This window comes from Mauremys reevesii, linkage group 5, assembly GCF_016161935.1.
Source record: "Mauremys reevesii isolate NIE-2019 linkage group 5, ASM1616193v1, whole genome shotgun sequence".
In the NCBI taxonomy this organism is placed as follows: Eukaryota; Metazoa; Chordata; order Testudines; family Geoemydidae; genus Mauremys; species Mauremys reevesii.
Window position 1 is genome coordinate 57,924,348 of NC_052627.1, and position 15,570 is coordinate 57,939,917.

A 15,570-nucleotide genomic window follows, 5' to 3' on the forward strand; every position below is an offset into this window, starting at 1 on the left:
TACACAAAGCTATACTAAAAATAAGTTCTTGCTCAGCATACATTCCTAACAGACACCATAAAAAAGGTGTTTCATGACAGAAATAATGTTAATGGTGATGTTGCCATTGAATAAGCGTATTCATTCATATCCCATATTTGCATGACAAGGCCCAATGCTTTTCACATAGCTTCCCCCACACCCTCACTCTTTTCTTACAGTTTGCAGCTGTAGAAAAAAAGTGAGCTGTTCTTCTAATCAATGACACCATGTCATGCATGGAGCTTCTGCATAAATCCAGAGCATAAAATGTCAAGCATGTCCCACTCCAATGATTATCAGTCACTGAACTAAAAAGATGCAGTTTTCATCTCCACAGGACTGTCGCCAAACCCTGGATTGCCTTGATGTAATAAATGAAACATGCCTACTATTTCACCACCACAGAAGGGTCCTATAGATATCTTACATCATCTTTGTTTGCAGGAGGAGGTATCTAGGTCCAGATGAAGTGCAGATACGTTACTAAACAATGCACAGCTTGAATCCTGGGGCCAACACAGATGACCTTTAGACATAAGCACGGTCTAAAATAAATATGCTTTCATCTTTGGGAGTATAAAGATTTAAGAGACAAACAGCTTAGAAATACATTAAACACAAGCATGCCTTCATACACTTATGTTTCATTTTAACAACAAAACCACAAGCAATATGGTATGCCAGAAGAAAGGCTAAGTTCCCTTTAAGTAAAACTGAAACTATATATGCGATATCACTAGTTTGGGGGTTGTTTGGTTTTTTGTTTGGTTGTTTTTTTTAAACAATGACACAAAATAACACTGTTAATTATGCGTGGTTTTTTTAAGAAGTGGAGCTCCAAAACTGCAGATATGGTTAAATAGGAGTTATAAATAAGATTTGCATTTTTTATTATAATTCTATGAATATATATGTTCATATTTCATTTTAAAATTCTCCTCAAGTGACAAAAAGAGCAATGCAACAAAACTGTATTGAGCCACACGAAAAAGTTAAATTGTTTAAAAACTATCCGAGATGAGTTAAATAAACAAACCATATAATTTGCTGATATAAGTTAACACAGGTAAGGAATTTTTAAATGTGAATTTTATCTTGATTTATGACCCTTTATTAAAATAGCTTTGATGCTACAAAGCTTCATTAACACAAAACACTACAGTATTATTTACTTGGTGTAAGTGACTTAAGAATTGGTATGCTAGAGACTCTCTTTTTGCCCACCTTCCTCCTCCCAAAAACCAATATTATTTGTAGATTCTGCAAGATGCTGAGCATTCCTGCAGGTTTCTGAGCATTCTGTACTTCCACTGAAGTCAGTGGGAGCTGAGGACACTTAATACCTCCCAAACATCTTGCAGGATTGAACTGCCTTAGCATTTGCTGGCACACAACGTTTTTTACTTCCTACCTCAAATTCAGCATGTCTGTGAATATCCTCTGCTCTCTGTCTACTCAGGATAAATTCTGCTTCATTTGCCACTCTCACTAAATGATCCTTCATTGTTTGGCTCAGCAATCTGTGGGCATAAAATATTTAGAAAGATTAACCAGGGATTATGAACTCCAAAAACTAATATCTGAAGAGGATATTTATATACAAAATGTTGGGGCTTTGTTCCAAAATACCAACCTTATTTTAACAAAACATTTAACAAAATTATTTTGTAAACCACTGATCTGCAGTTTTCTGGCTGCCTACTAAAAACATGTTTCAAAAAGTTAACCATATGCAGTACTGGAAAACACTCCATTCACAATACAAGGTGAAAGTTTGTTTGGTTTCAAATATATACATATATATACACATACACACACACACACACATATATATACACATACACACACACACAATGTAAGAAAACATCCAAATACGTAAATTTACATATACATACCCAAAGTAATTAATACACAAAAAGATAAATTAATTATGAAATGCATTGTTCTTCCCTCATCTAAAAATAGGGCCCTACCAAATAAGGACCATGAAAAACGTGTTATGGACCGTGAAATCTGTATAGTATAGGGTAAAAGCACACAGAAGACCAGATTTCACGGGGGAAACCAGTGTGTCTCAAACTGGGGGTCCTGACACCAAAAGAGGTTGCAAGGTTATTTTACCGGGGGGGGGGGGTCATGGTATTACCACCCTTATTTCTGCATTGCCTTCAGAGTTGGGCGGCTGGAGAGCAGCAGATGTTGACCAGGCGCCCAACTCTGAAGGCAGTGCCCTGCCAGCAGCAGAGCAGAAGTAAGGGTGGCAATACCATACCATAGCACCCTTACTTCTCCACTGCTGCCTTGAGAGCTGGACGACCAGAGAGCCCAGCCCTCTGACCAAGGGCCCAGCTCTGCAGGCAGCAGCGCAGAAGTATGGATGGAAATACCATACCATGCCATCTTTACTTCTGCCTTCAGAGCTGAGATCCCGTCCAGCAGCCACCACTCTCTGGCCACCCAGCTCTGAAGATAGCACCACCCCCACCAACAGCACAGAAGTAAGGGTAGCAGTACTGCAACCCCCCTACGGTAACCTTGCGACCCCCCCGTACCTTTTTGGGGTACGAACCCTACAATTAAAAAACCATGAAAATAAACATTTAAATACCTGAAATCATGAAATGTATTATTTTAAAAATCCTATGACCATGAAATTGACCGAAATTGACCGTGAATTTGGTAGGGCCCTATCTATAAAGAATGTCTATAAAATGGAAGTTTTACATTAAATGATACAAAACATCCTCAAACTCATGAACTAAATGCCATGACATCTAGCCGTTCTAGTTTATATAGCAAATAAAGCTGTGATTCAATCTAGCATTTCTGAGGCCTTCATAAACTTTAAGAGCACAGCTTCAGCAGTTTATGAAGGGCAGCAAAGCTCACAGTCGAATTACAGCCCAATTATCCAGGGAGTTCATATATTGTTACTAAAAACATTCATACAGATCCTATTTTTAAATTAGTTAAGAGGAATTTATCAAGTTAAAATTGGCTATACAATGATGTACAATGGGACAGGAGATGCACGTTACTATAAATTCTTTCAAGCATGCACCATATGAACCAGCAGAGAATATAGGTGAATTTTGTCAAAAATACAGTACACTATGATAAATACATTTTGTGACTTTTTTGTTTACAATATAGAAAACATCAATGCAATATCACACTTGTAAGACAAATGGTGCCTTTGTGAGAGATAAAGTAACTTATTCAAGTTCACATTCTATCTAAACTCTAACTCACCGTCCCCTTTTGAATATTCAAAACTTGCATACGTATTTCTATGCATTTGGCTTGATCACATTTTCACTGAGCAAAGCAATGGTGCTCATACTCATCAATACATATAAGGCTATGGGGTGGGGCACTGATCAAACAGACTGGAGCAACTAAAGATACTTTCTCCTGCCTTACCACCATCAGAATGAACAGCAGAAGGAATAAGGAGGAGAAACATCTTGGTCTTTCAACAGCCAAGGAGGAGAAGCTGATATATTCTTTTTTTTAAAAAGAAAAAAAAAGTTGATGTATCCCTGGTCATCTGACACTGGCTGCCTCTTCTGTCTCCTCCTAATTGTTCTCCTGTTGTTGAGGAGCTCTCTCTGCAACACCAGAAATTGGGACAGCCTTGCCTCATATTTCTGCCTCATCTCATTGTAAACTCAGCTGGAAAAAAAAATCTTCTTTGCCTATTTTAACACCCCAGTGCATTGGTTAATGCCCTTGGGCCAGTGGAGATGATGAGAGAAACCTTGGAGCACCCAAAGACCTGGGAAGGGGGTCTCTGCACCCATCATGTGGATGATCTGAGAGAAAGACACCAGGCACCAGGATCCAGCTGGGGCAAAGTCTCAGATGAAGAGGGCTGAGAAGTCCTAGAAGAAGAGCTCTAAAGATGGCGAAGTCCCGGAAACAAGACTCTAAGTGGCAATGAGGCTGTCTGGGTTGCTCTGAATTGTTCAAAATCACTATTGCCATGTTAAATAGAAAAAACCCTGAAAATTTTTTTTTTGAAAATGTGCAGCTGTTTGGAGCATGGTTTCACCTTCCCAGCTGGGGTATAGTAGTGATTCCCCACATATATATCCCAGCTGGGAAGGTCAGAGCTATTACCTTCTCTTGTTTTTGAATATCAATTTTACTCCAATAGTGACTGTAAAAATAGCTTTTTATTCAATAGATCTGCCACTGTGTGAATTCTTCTGCTTATATTAATGACAAAAATTAAGTTTTTACTGCTTTTTAATCCCAATAGCATTGCAGAGCCAATACACCCATAGCTATGTAATCGACATTTTATCCCTTTTAATGCTTCAAAAAAATTAACAAAATTGCAATTTCAAGGCAATGAGGTTAGAGGGGGTAAAAGTGAGCACATAATTTTGCCCTGCTATTGAAAATGCATAAATAGTTCTGTTCATGCTTTAGCAGGAATAAACATACACCCTATTTTGACAATGGTGCTACAAAAGTATAATAACTAACTGGTGATAGAATTTGCTCCCACCCCCTGAATCTTTATTATTGGTCATGCAATAGCCAGAAATAATCCATCTGGACTTTTAGATCAAAGATGGAAGTCTGTAGGATTTGCTGTTGGAAAGACATCTGTACATTTATGATTAAGCTGCTGGTCACAGTGGTATTTTTGCAAGTTTGCTCCAGAAGTCACTGAAGCACAAACAGAACACTATGATACAATTTTAAGTCATTTTTCAGAGTAGACTCACACTATTTTCAAACAAGAACATTACATTCTGAAGTTATTTGGTATATTGGATAAAGCTGTATAAAGCACAAAAACATTTTCATGGTATATATATTTTTATAATATTCAAAATCAGCTTGAGGTCCTAATGTTTGTCATATCCAAATCTCCCCATTCAAGTCAAATAACCTTTGTTACTGTATTGAAGTACACTGGAGATTTAAAACTGGAATCTCAGGAAAATATGCTGTTTTTCTCTAAAGAAGTCTGATTGTACTGAAATGTTCTGGGCAAGTGAAGCCTAGTTAATCTGGTGAGAAATGGGGCTGGTAGTAATCCAGAACTACATGCTACTGAAAGCAAAAGGCAACATTATTATAGATATTTTCAGCTGTTGTATACTAAACAATATTTTGAGGCTTGCATTACGCAAAAACTTGAGCTACCCTCTCCTTCCTCCTTTACATGCATGTCTCCTCTCCACCCACACCGTCCTTCAGCTTCTACAGGCACAATTCCACAGGGCAAGAGGAAAGTAAGGAAATGAATGAATGGTTGTATGCAGTAAAGGATGAGGGCAAGAAAGAGGGAGAAAAAGAATGAGATAAAGAACAAAAAAGTGAGTGAAAGAGTGATAACTGAAATGGGGAGAGATGGGAAAAGAAGTTGAGGAAAAATGAAGAAAACAGAGACTAAGATGAAAAATAATGAAAACAGTAGAAAGAGAAAGAAGAACTGGAAATAAAGGAAGGACTTGAAGAAAATGTTAAATTAAAAACATGGCAGAAAAAAAAGGAAAGGAGCTGGGATGGGAAGAAAACAGTAGAGGGGACATTGATAAGCAAGTATAGTCTTCCAGCACTTTTCTCTATAATTTGTCCTGATTTCCACAGTAGGAGAATGGCAGGAACGGGGTGGGGAGGAGAAAACACCCTTTTCTCCTCATTCCAGTACCCTTCTTTCTATAAAAGCAACAAAGAATCCTGTGGCACCTTATAGACTAACAGACGTTTTGCAGCATGAGCTTTCGTGGGTGAATACCCACTTCTTCAGATGCAAGCTTTTACAGATCCAGACTAACACGGCTACCCCTCTGATACTTGACACCTTCTTTCTATATCCATTCTCCTGACCTTGCCCAGAAGCACCCCCATGTTTTTCATTACAGAATCTGGTCATCCAGTTTTCATTAACAGCATGTCAGTGTTTGTCAGACTTAAAGTCTTAACATTAATGGCTTTAAAGCAGTTTCTTATAATAGCGGCTGAAAGGAAGTATTACCAGGCCTCGGGAGTGATACACATTTATTTTCTTCACTGTAACACCTTTTGGGCCTGCATCAGTGGAATATCATTTTCTGAAATCTATTCTCAGCCGGTAGTTGATCCATCTTCTCTCCTCTGCTTCTTCACTTCTAACTAAGTACATTCTTTGCTTTGCTTTGTTAGCAGCTGGTCTTAAGGAATCTCAAGATTGTACAGTGATTTGTGGTTTGGATCTCTCTCTAGTATTACATGCTGAACTAACTGAGGTCAAGCCAGTCTCCACTCTGATGGATGCAGCTGGATTAGAATTACCTCTCCAGTATGATAGCACTTCTAAAAGAAGATTTCAAACAACTGACTTTAAATGTTATTTTTAAATTGACCTTTTTAAAAAAAAAGAATTTTAGACTCTAAGCAGTCTTACAATCCAAAAAATATTCATTCATCACTAACTCAAATGGCTGAACAGATTAAGAAATTTACAATTAAAAAACTTCTGGACTGAGACCATAATGGAAACATTTCAACGTAAGTTTTTACTTTTACATAAAAGTAAAAAAACAACAGAAAATCAGAGTTTAGAATAAGTGCTTATCAACATGAACTTTAAGCCTATTAAATATTGTCCTAGGGATATGAAAGCAAAGATTTTATAGAATTTTTGGGGGTGAGAGAAGGGTTAAATACATCGCTAATGTTTTTCAAATATCCATTTTGTAAATATTTCCATTAAACTATTCTTCAGTCAGGGAACTAGCCTTATAGGTTTTTTTAAATTGATACCATTGGCATACATGGGACAAATACTTTGCTCTTTCCCATTTCAGTAACTATTGATACTGGTCATGAGCATCACATGGAGATGGAAGTTAAAAATATTTGTTTGAAGGAATATTTTTAGACTGCCAGATTCACAGTTTTACCTATTATCTTCCACCAATATTATGTTAAAAAATATTGCCTCTGCATATTCCCACTTGCATCTGTCCCACAAGCCTCGAGAATCTTCTGGTATGCAGTGTCTTTTGGGGCCTCTCCCTCACAGAGGATTCACAGAGAGTATAAAAGAAAGTGTCCCTCAATTCCTTCTCTATTTCAGGAATTCTTGACCTAAGACTGAATAAATGAAAAAAGTAGGTAGGGAATGTGAATATGCAGAGGCAACACTCTCAAAAGGACAAGAGTTACTGGTATGCAACTTCTCATATTTGAGTTCTTTCTCTATGTTCCCACTACCAAGGGTTCAGTAAACCATACAACTCCCTGGAAGTGGGCTAAGTAGTTCTAGGTGAACAAGACAAACATCAGTTCCGGATGCTGAGTCAAAAAAGCATTAGAAGTGACAGCAATTTCACCCTGACTCTTAACTTAGTGATGGACAAAACTGCTTTAAAAGTGCCTATAGAGAGTCAAGTAGTAACTTTGCACAATTATATGGCTAAGGCAGCACTAAGACATCATATAGGTACTGCTTTTGATTTAGTTGGGTACACTTCAGTAATTCCAAGTGCTGAACATCTGTCAAGGTATAAAAAAAGCTGTAAGAAATGCTTGGGGAAAGAGGTAGGCTAGTGGCCTGAAAGACAGAAATCAGAGAGGACTTTAGACTGGAAAATAGGATGAGGACATAGACAAAACCATATTTTCTTTATGGAATAGAGGCCCAACTTAAATGTATACCCCAAATTAAAAAATACAGTAAAAGAACTAAAAAAGAGCCACTGTGGTTAACAACCATGTAAAAGAAACAGTGGGAGATGGCTTGAATAGAGACTGGGAATGGCTGAGTCATTACACTACTTGAATCTATTTTCTTAAGATAACTATCCTTACACTTCTTGTCAACTGTCTGTAATTGACCATCTTGACTGTCACTACAAAAGTTTTTTTCCTGCTGATAACAGGTAATCTTAATTAATTAGCTTCTTAGAGCTGGTATGGCATCTTCTCCGTACGTGTGTGTGTGTGTATATATATATATATATATATATATATATACACACACACACACACACACACACTCACTCTTCTTATATGTTCCACTCTATGCATCCGATGAAGTGGGCTGTAGCCCACGAAAGCTTATGCCCAAATAAATTTGTTAGTCTCGAAGGTGCCACAAGTACTCCTGTTCTTTTTAAGGACACAGACTAACACGGCTGCTACTCTGAAACCTGTCACTATGCAAGGCACTGCATTTAGCTGTATGGAGTGGAAATCCATCAACTTCATACAAAAACTCGTACAGATACAGACAGACATCTTCCTTTCCAAATGCAAACAGATGGACATCATACCAAAAGGACTAAAGGTAAAAAATCCATTACAATCTACATATCATACAGACTATGCTGAGAGATTGTGCCACACACTCTCAAAGAAACTGCAAAACCACCTGATCAACATCCTATACAGCAAACAGGGAAAGATCAAGAATGAGCTCTCAAAACTGGATACTATCATGAAAAAACAACTTTCCACACAAACTTCCTCATGGACAAACTTCACAAAAACTAGACAAGCCATTTACAACACAAACTTTGCTTCTCTACAAAGGAAAAAGGATACTAAACTATCTAAACTACTACATGCTACAAAGAGTCACAACAGCAGTTCCCTTAACCCACCCAACAATATCATGAATCTTTCCAGCTATACTCTCAGCCTGGCAGAAGAGTCCATCCTATCCCGGGGCCTCTTTTTTTGTCCCTCCAGACCTACAAACATAATACAGTTCTGCAGTGACCTAGAATCCTACTTTCGACATCTCCAACTCAAAGAATAGGGTAGGGATAAATGGTAAATTTTCAGAATGAAGAGGGGTAACTGGTGGTGTTCCCCAAAGGTCAGTCTTAGGACCAATCCTATTCAACTTATTCATAAATGATCTGGAAAAAGGGGTAAAAAGTGAAGTGGCAAAGTTTGCAGATGATACTAAACTACTCAAGATAGTTAAGACCAAAGCAGATTGTGAAGAACTTCAAAAAGATCTCACAAAACTAAGTGATTGGACAACAAAATGGCAAATGAAATTTAATGTGGATAAATGTAAAGTAATGCACATTGGGGAAAATAACCCCAACTATACATACAATATGATGGGGGCTAATTTAGCTATAACTAATCAGGAAAAAGATCTTGGAGTCATTGTGGATAGTACTCTGAAGACGTCCATGCAGCGTTCAGTGGCAGTCAAAAAAGCAAACAGGATGTTAGGAATCATTAAAAAGGGGATAGTCTCCATGTTATTCTCTATCTTATTGCCCATATATAAATCAATGGTATGCCCACATCTTGAATACTGCGTACGATGTGGTCTCCTCATCTCAAAAAAGATATACTGGCATTAGAAAACGTTCAGAGAAGGGCAACTAAAATGATTAGGGGTTTGGAACGGGTCCCATATGAGGAGAGATTAAAGAGGCTAGGGCCTTTCAGCTTGGAAAAGAGGAGACGAAGGGGGTGGCGTGGAGAAAGTGAATAAGGAAAAGTTATTTATTTGTTCCCACAATATAAGCACTAGGGGCCACCAAATGAAATTAATGGGCAGCAGGTTTAAAACAAATAAAAGGAAGTTCTTCACACAGCGCACAGTCAACTTGTGGAACTCCTTGCCTGAGGACATTGTGAAGGCTAGGACTCTAACAGGATTTAAAAGAGAACTAGATACATTCATGGAGGTTAAGTCCATTAATGGCTATTAGCCAGGATAGGTAAGGAATGATGTCCCTAGCCTCTGTTTGTCAGAGAGTGGTGACGGACAGCAGGAGAGAGATCACGTAATCATTACCTGTTAGGTTCACTCCCTCTGGGGCACCTGGTATTGGCCACTGTCAGTAGACAGGATACTGGGCTGGATGGACTTTGGTCTGACGTAGTACAGCCATTCTTATGTTCTTAATACCTCTACTGGAAAATTAGCTGTATGGCCTGCGTCCCCGTAGTTATGGCTATGAGGAATGCTCTCTTCACAGAGGTATAGTACAAAGTAATAGATAAGAGGTCCTACAAATTTTATGAGAACAAGATTCCATGGCAAAGGCGATTCCTGGAAAGAATACCTTCAAGGTAGCTCAAATCAATGTATCCCTCCGTGGTACCTATGGCACAGCCAAATCCATTGCAATGGAGAAGTCAGTATCCTTTGCCACAGCTATAGCAAAACAATTGTCCCAAGCAGTTTTAATAGTATACATAGCAAGTCTTCTATAAGCTAGTGTGCTGCAGGATGAGGGAAGACTACTGTGCTGTGCACTGGAGAGTGGAAACTGAAATTGCAGCCCTATGCAGCCCAATAAAACACACTGTTTTAACTCTGCCAGGTGCAATAGATAGCCACATTAAAAGCAAGAGAGGAGCTTCTTTTTGAGCTGCCAAAATAAGGAATCTTTTCCAACTCATTGAAGTAGAGTTGTCTGGTCAAAAGCCTTATGCTTTCCAACAGTAGCCCCTGGAATTCAGAAGATCCTTCTCCTTGATCATCCCAGGAATCTAAAAGTCAGGCTGCCAATCTGAGAAGCTTCAATCTCAGGCAAAGATTCTCTCCACAACCCAGAGACAAAAATCCAGTAGACAGGAAAGTAAAACTTGTGTGTTGCCAACATCAGACCTAGGATGTCAGAAGACAAAAGCACCAAGACCTGACGAGAGCTGTTGGCAGCACCTTAACTTCATCCTGACTGACCTAAAGAAAGATCTTCCAAATCAGTAAACAGCCTCCCGGAATTCCAGGAAAGAGAACTGTGGACAATTGGTATTTCTCTTAAGAGTAAATCATCATATCACAAGGCTTATCCCATTTGCAGCGCAGATAATGAGACCTTGATCAGCCATATGCGCTGTTGTACATAAACACTATTCAATGAATAAGCCAAGACACTGTTTTACTCCAGCATCCCTTTCCATCACCTGGGACTATTACTGTAGATGGCAATGGAAAGGAACACCCTTACAGGCATAAACTTTTTTCCCTTTTGCATTAAAGCATTTTGAATATTCCAAGATACTATGCATTAGGTTTCATAATGTCACAAGGGGAAAAAGCCCTACAAAGAACAGGCTCTACAAAAGACTCAGACATGGCCTAGTGAAAGACATCATCCCATTGCTGTTCTCTGGAAAAAACATTAATGCAGTTAAGGAGTATAACAGGGTTTGAAGGGCCTCACAACTTTTGTGCAAGGTTACCAGTGTCCTTGTTATACAAAAAGTGTGAAGGATAAGAGACTTGCATATTGTACCATAGTCCAACATCTAGACACAGACACAAATGCGATGACATCTGAACCAGATGAAGACATGATAGCAGTACGAACTGGGTTCTTTTCCAGGAGAAAGACGTGAAAAGGTAGTAGGTTTGGTGTGGGTGTTTTTTTTTTTTTAAATACACTGTCAATCTTGCTTCTGGAGGGTTGGCCCATGGACAGAGGAAGGATCTCATGTATACTTCCAGATGATTGGACATCAGGAAGGGGTCTCCTTTTGTTTGGTCAATGGTGCCAGATCAACTAGCTGGATGAGATTGCAGCAACATCTCAGAGCCAATGTTGTGTTTCTACACTCTGTCAGACTTATTCAACTGGCCTGAAGCAGCCCTCACACCCCTGAGGGTTGATGTCTAAGCTAAATGCTTGACTTGCACATTGTCAGACTTTATTCAACTGCCAGTGAGGAGACTGCCCATCAGCAGGGATGAAGCCTTTTATGCTCAGCATGCACACCAACAATGCTTTTGCAGGATGAGCACACAGTCAGCTTTTCTTTCATTTTAGAAAGAAGACAAACTAAAAACAAATATCAATATAAAAGGGCAGATGAAAAAGAAACTGATGGGAAAAGCATCAAGGAGAGATTATCCAGTGGGTTTTGGACTGTGTACATACCTGGTATGTTTTAGCAAAGAAAAATCTCCTGGAATATCAGGTCTCATTCAACCAAAGCCCAAGCAGCCTCCACCACCTCTTTGAACAATGTCCCATGACTGAAATTTGTAGGGTGGCAACTTGACAATCCATTGACCCCTCATCCATTCCACCACACAGCAAATAGTCTGAGGCTCTGAATAATCTAGTTCTCTCTAAAAGGACAATGCTCTAACCACATCCAGCATATTAAGTTTTGCTTTGGCTGGTGAAGAATGAGGTTTGAGGAAAAAGATCAGCAGATGACTCAGCTGATCTATTGAAAGTCTCATACAAAATTGGCAACAATTTTGGATGAGGCTTCAGGGTGACTTTATCCTTGTGAAAGAGTGTAAGGAGGATCTGCCATGAGACCCCGGATCTCCCTAGTCCTGGCTGACGTAGTGGCCTACTGGAAGTCTGCCTTCGTGGAAAGGTGCTGGAATGAGCAGATGGGGAACCTATTAAGTCAGACAACAGTACGTTGATGTCCCAAGAAGAAGGGGGTTCTCTGACTGGTTGAAAGACATGAGTCAGTCCTTTAAGTAACTGTCATAATTTGCGAGCGTACCATGTACCCTCTATTAGGGGTTGACTAACCAAGATTGTGGCACATCGAAGAGGTCTGTCTTCGGGTAGCCCCATCTGCGGATGACTGTGTGGACAGAAGGTTTGAGGGACCACTAGTCCCTCAGGTATCTGCTGAGTTGGTTTGCTGGCAGGTGGAGAGCCACCAGGGTGATATAATGCCAAATATTCCATGTCCACAAGCATAAGGCTTTCCAACAAAGGGAGGAATGACTACGGCCCTCCTTGTCTGTTGATGCAACGCAGAGAACACTATGTCCCACCATGTGTCTCAGAAGATTCAGACAGGTGAACTGTTCTTGGAACTTCCATACATCTGTCATTGTGTGGCATCTCTGTGGAGGGATGTTTTTGCCAACCCGTGAACTCAATACTTGTTTTTGGGTCACTGTGGATTTCTGTGGTAACTCTGAGGCCCAGGGAGGCAAAGAGGTCTAGAGTCTTTCATAGAGTGTTTGTGGCTTGCTGAGGGGATGAACCCCATATTAGCCAGTCACCTACTGTAATGGTACATGTGAATTTCATGTCTCCTTAGGTGGGCTGCCACTACAGCAAGAACCTTGGTAAATAGACTGAGTGCTCTAGACAGGCCACGGGTCAGGACTCCGTATTTGGTAGTGTGATGTTCCTACCAGGAATCATAGGTATTTTCTGATGGCTGGAAGTATCAAAATATGAAAGCAAGTGTCTTGCAGGTCAAGAGCTGTCAACCAGTCCATTGGATCCAAGGAACCGATGAAAGAAGCTAACCATCCTGAATTTGGAACAACAAATGAAGACATCGGATGTCAAAGACCCAGGATGGGTCTCCAGCCTCTGTCTTCTTTAGGATTTAGCGTAGTGGGAGTAGAACTCCTGAGGCATTTACTCCACTGTTGCAAGAGGGAATCTACTTCTTGTATTAGAACTGTTTCACAAGAAGAGTCAGTAAAGAGGGTCAAGGAGGGATTGGAGGGTGATGGAACAGTTTGTAACTAGGCAGGTAACCCTTTGTTCACAATCTCAAGGGCCCACTGGTCCAGCCAAAGCTTCTGCAAAATATAGAAGTGGATGCCAAACTGAATAGAGAGGACTGTATTCATAATTGGTAGTCCAAACAGGTTCGATGGTCCCATGGACATTGCTTTCTGGGCACCCTTTCCATTGGCAGAACTGTTGAGAAGCTACACAAACATCTTTGGTAGAAGCACGGCCTCTTCCTCCGTGACACTGAAGGACGCTCTGCAGGATGAAATTGCAAATGAGGTCTGTATCCAAATGATGGTTGTTTCTGTCTCAGAGCTGGAACATGTAACTCCAGAAAGGGAAGGATCACTCTGGAATCTTAATGAGTGTAATGCCTTATCCGCGCTACTACTGAATAGCTCATTTCCCTGAAAAGGTAAGTCCTTTATAGTTGCTTGGACCTCTCAAGGCATGCTAGACACCTGGAGATGAGATCATCTCCTCACTGTTATGGTCATAGCCATGGTCCTGGCCGCCATATCTGTATCCTGTATCCTTTCACCAGTACCTGGTATCTCCTGCCTGTGCATCTGGAGGTCGCAGAGGCAGACACAGCAGTGTGTCATATTAGCTTTAAAAGTTCTAAGAGTCTTTCATTAAATGGATAGGGCCAGACAGTAAAGACTGAAGAATGTCCAATCACTTATACTATTTTTCTTGGATTATCTCCAGGAGGATACTCAATGTATCCACTAATCTTCTAATTGGATATTGAAACACCTTCAGCTCGACCAAGGAGGCAGTGGAGGGAGGATTAGTCATCTCATCAAAAGATGAGGAAGAAATGGCCGAAGAATGTTGGACAGTGTCCCCACTAAGCTCTTGTTCTACCTCCAGTAGATGTTGGTGGGCTGGGATCTGGGCAGGAACTAGTTGCAATAGCTGTTCGGGGTAGACAATCCTGCTCTGGAGACTGTTGATGAAGCTGGTTTCCTGATGTATGGGTTGATACCCCAAGGGAACCAATAAGGCCCAGGCCAGTAGGCATACTCTGGGGAATCAGGACACATAGGAGAATATCAGCTTGATGATTTTCTTCTGGATTTTGAAGTTTTACAGGTGATTCTCTTAGGGATTCCTCCCCTTTACTGTGTCCCACTGGGTTGTCCTCATAGGTGATGGGTCATATTTTGGTGGGGATGGTCTGCTGCACTTCCTTGAGGAGATAAAATCATAGACCTTCCTGGGTAAGGAATGCTGGAATGTGATGTCTAATACCAATTGGTAATAAGAGTGACCTGGTCTATTAACTGTCTCTCTCAGTCTGTCCAGGAGTGGAGACTCTGGGTATCAGTCCCACAGCAAAGTCCACCAGTACCGAGAACAGGCTCAGTCCCAGTGAGACTTTTGCAAGGTGTCTGTTAGAGCTGCCTGCACTTCAATGATTGGTGCCAAAAGTTTCCTTTGACACCACTGTAAGTCCTGACAATATATTAACAATTTATGTATAACACAGTTGCACACTGGACTATTATCTATCTTGTCACTAGCCCTTCAATTTGTTAGCCTGATCAGACTAAGAAAGATGTGAGCCATTCTTTAAAAGGCCTACCTGTATTCTGTTCCAGAAAGCACTCTATACAGTGAATAATTGTTTTACCAATTTCCCATATAGATTTTCCTTTTTTGTTACCAAATGAAACACTTAAGTGACCAAGTATGTGATTCTGTACTAGAAAGCACTGACATTTACAGAGTTAATGGACTTGATCTAAGGAAATGTCAGCCATATACTTTCATACAAAAATGACATCCTCAAACAGACAAGAACAAGAAACTACATGTTAAGACAATAAACACGATTATATAGGTAACATAATATTGTATTTATTACGAAATGGTATTTTATTAACTAAAAATGTCTAAAGTTAACTTAGAAACAGTCTGTTTATCATTACAGTCATCAATGCCATTTTCAGTCTGTTTTAAACTGAGTTTGTCAAGTTAGCCTGATAGAAAGTTTATAAATAAGCTATTCAATACAATTTTCCCAACTTCAGAATCTAAATCATGTCCTAAGGAAATTGACTATATAAACACTCTGTACTTCAGTGAATTATTTTCTAATGGGCTG

General features: G+C 39.9%; 1 protein-coding gene across 5 annotated transcripts in view; it reads right to left on the reverse strand.

The window, feature by feature from the left end:
- The window catches only part of LRBA (LPS responsive beige-like anchor protein), a 565,586-nt gene that overhangs the window by 362,934 nt on the left and 187,082 nt on the right, over window positions 1-15,570 (reverse strand). For all 5 annotated transcript variants that reach the window (XM_039542019.1, XM_039542017.1, XM_039542018.1 and 2 more), the window contains one exon: window positions 1,433-1,541. In XM_039542019.1, the coding sequence (XP_039397953.1) occupies window positions 1,433-1,541 (109 nt within the window). The remainder of the gene's footprint in view (window positions 1-1,432; window positions 1,542-15,570) is intronic.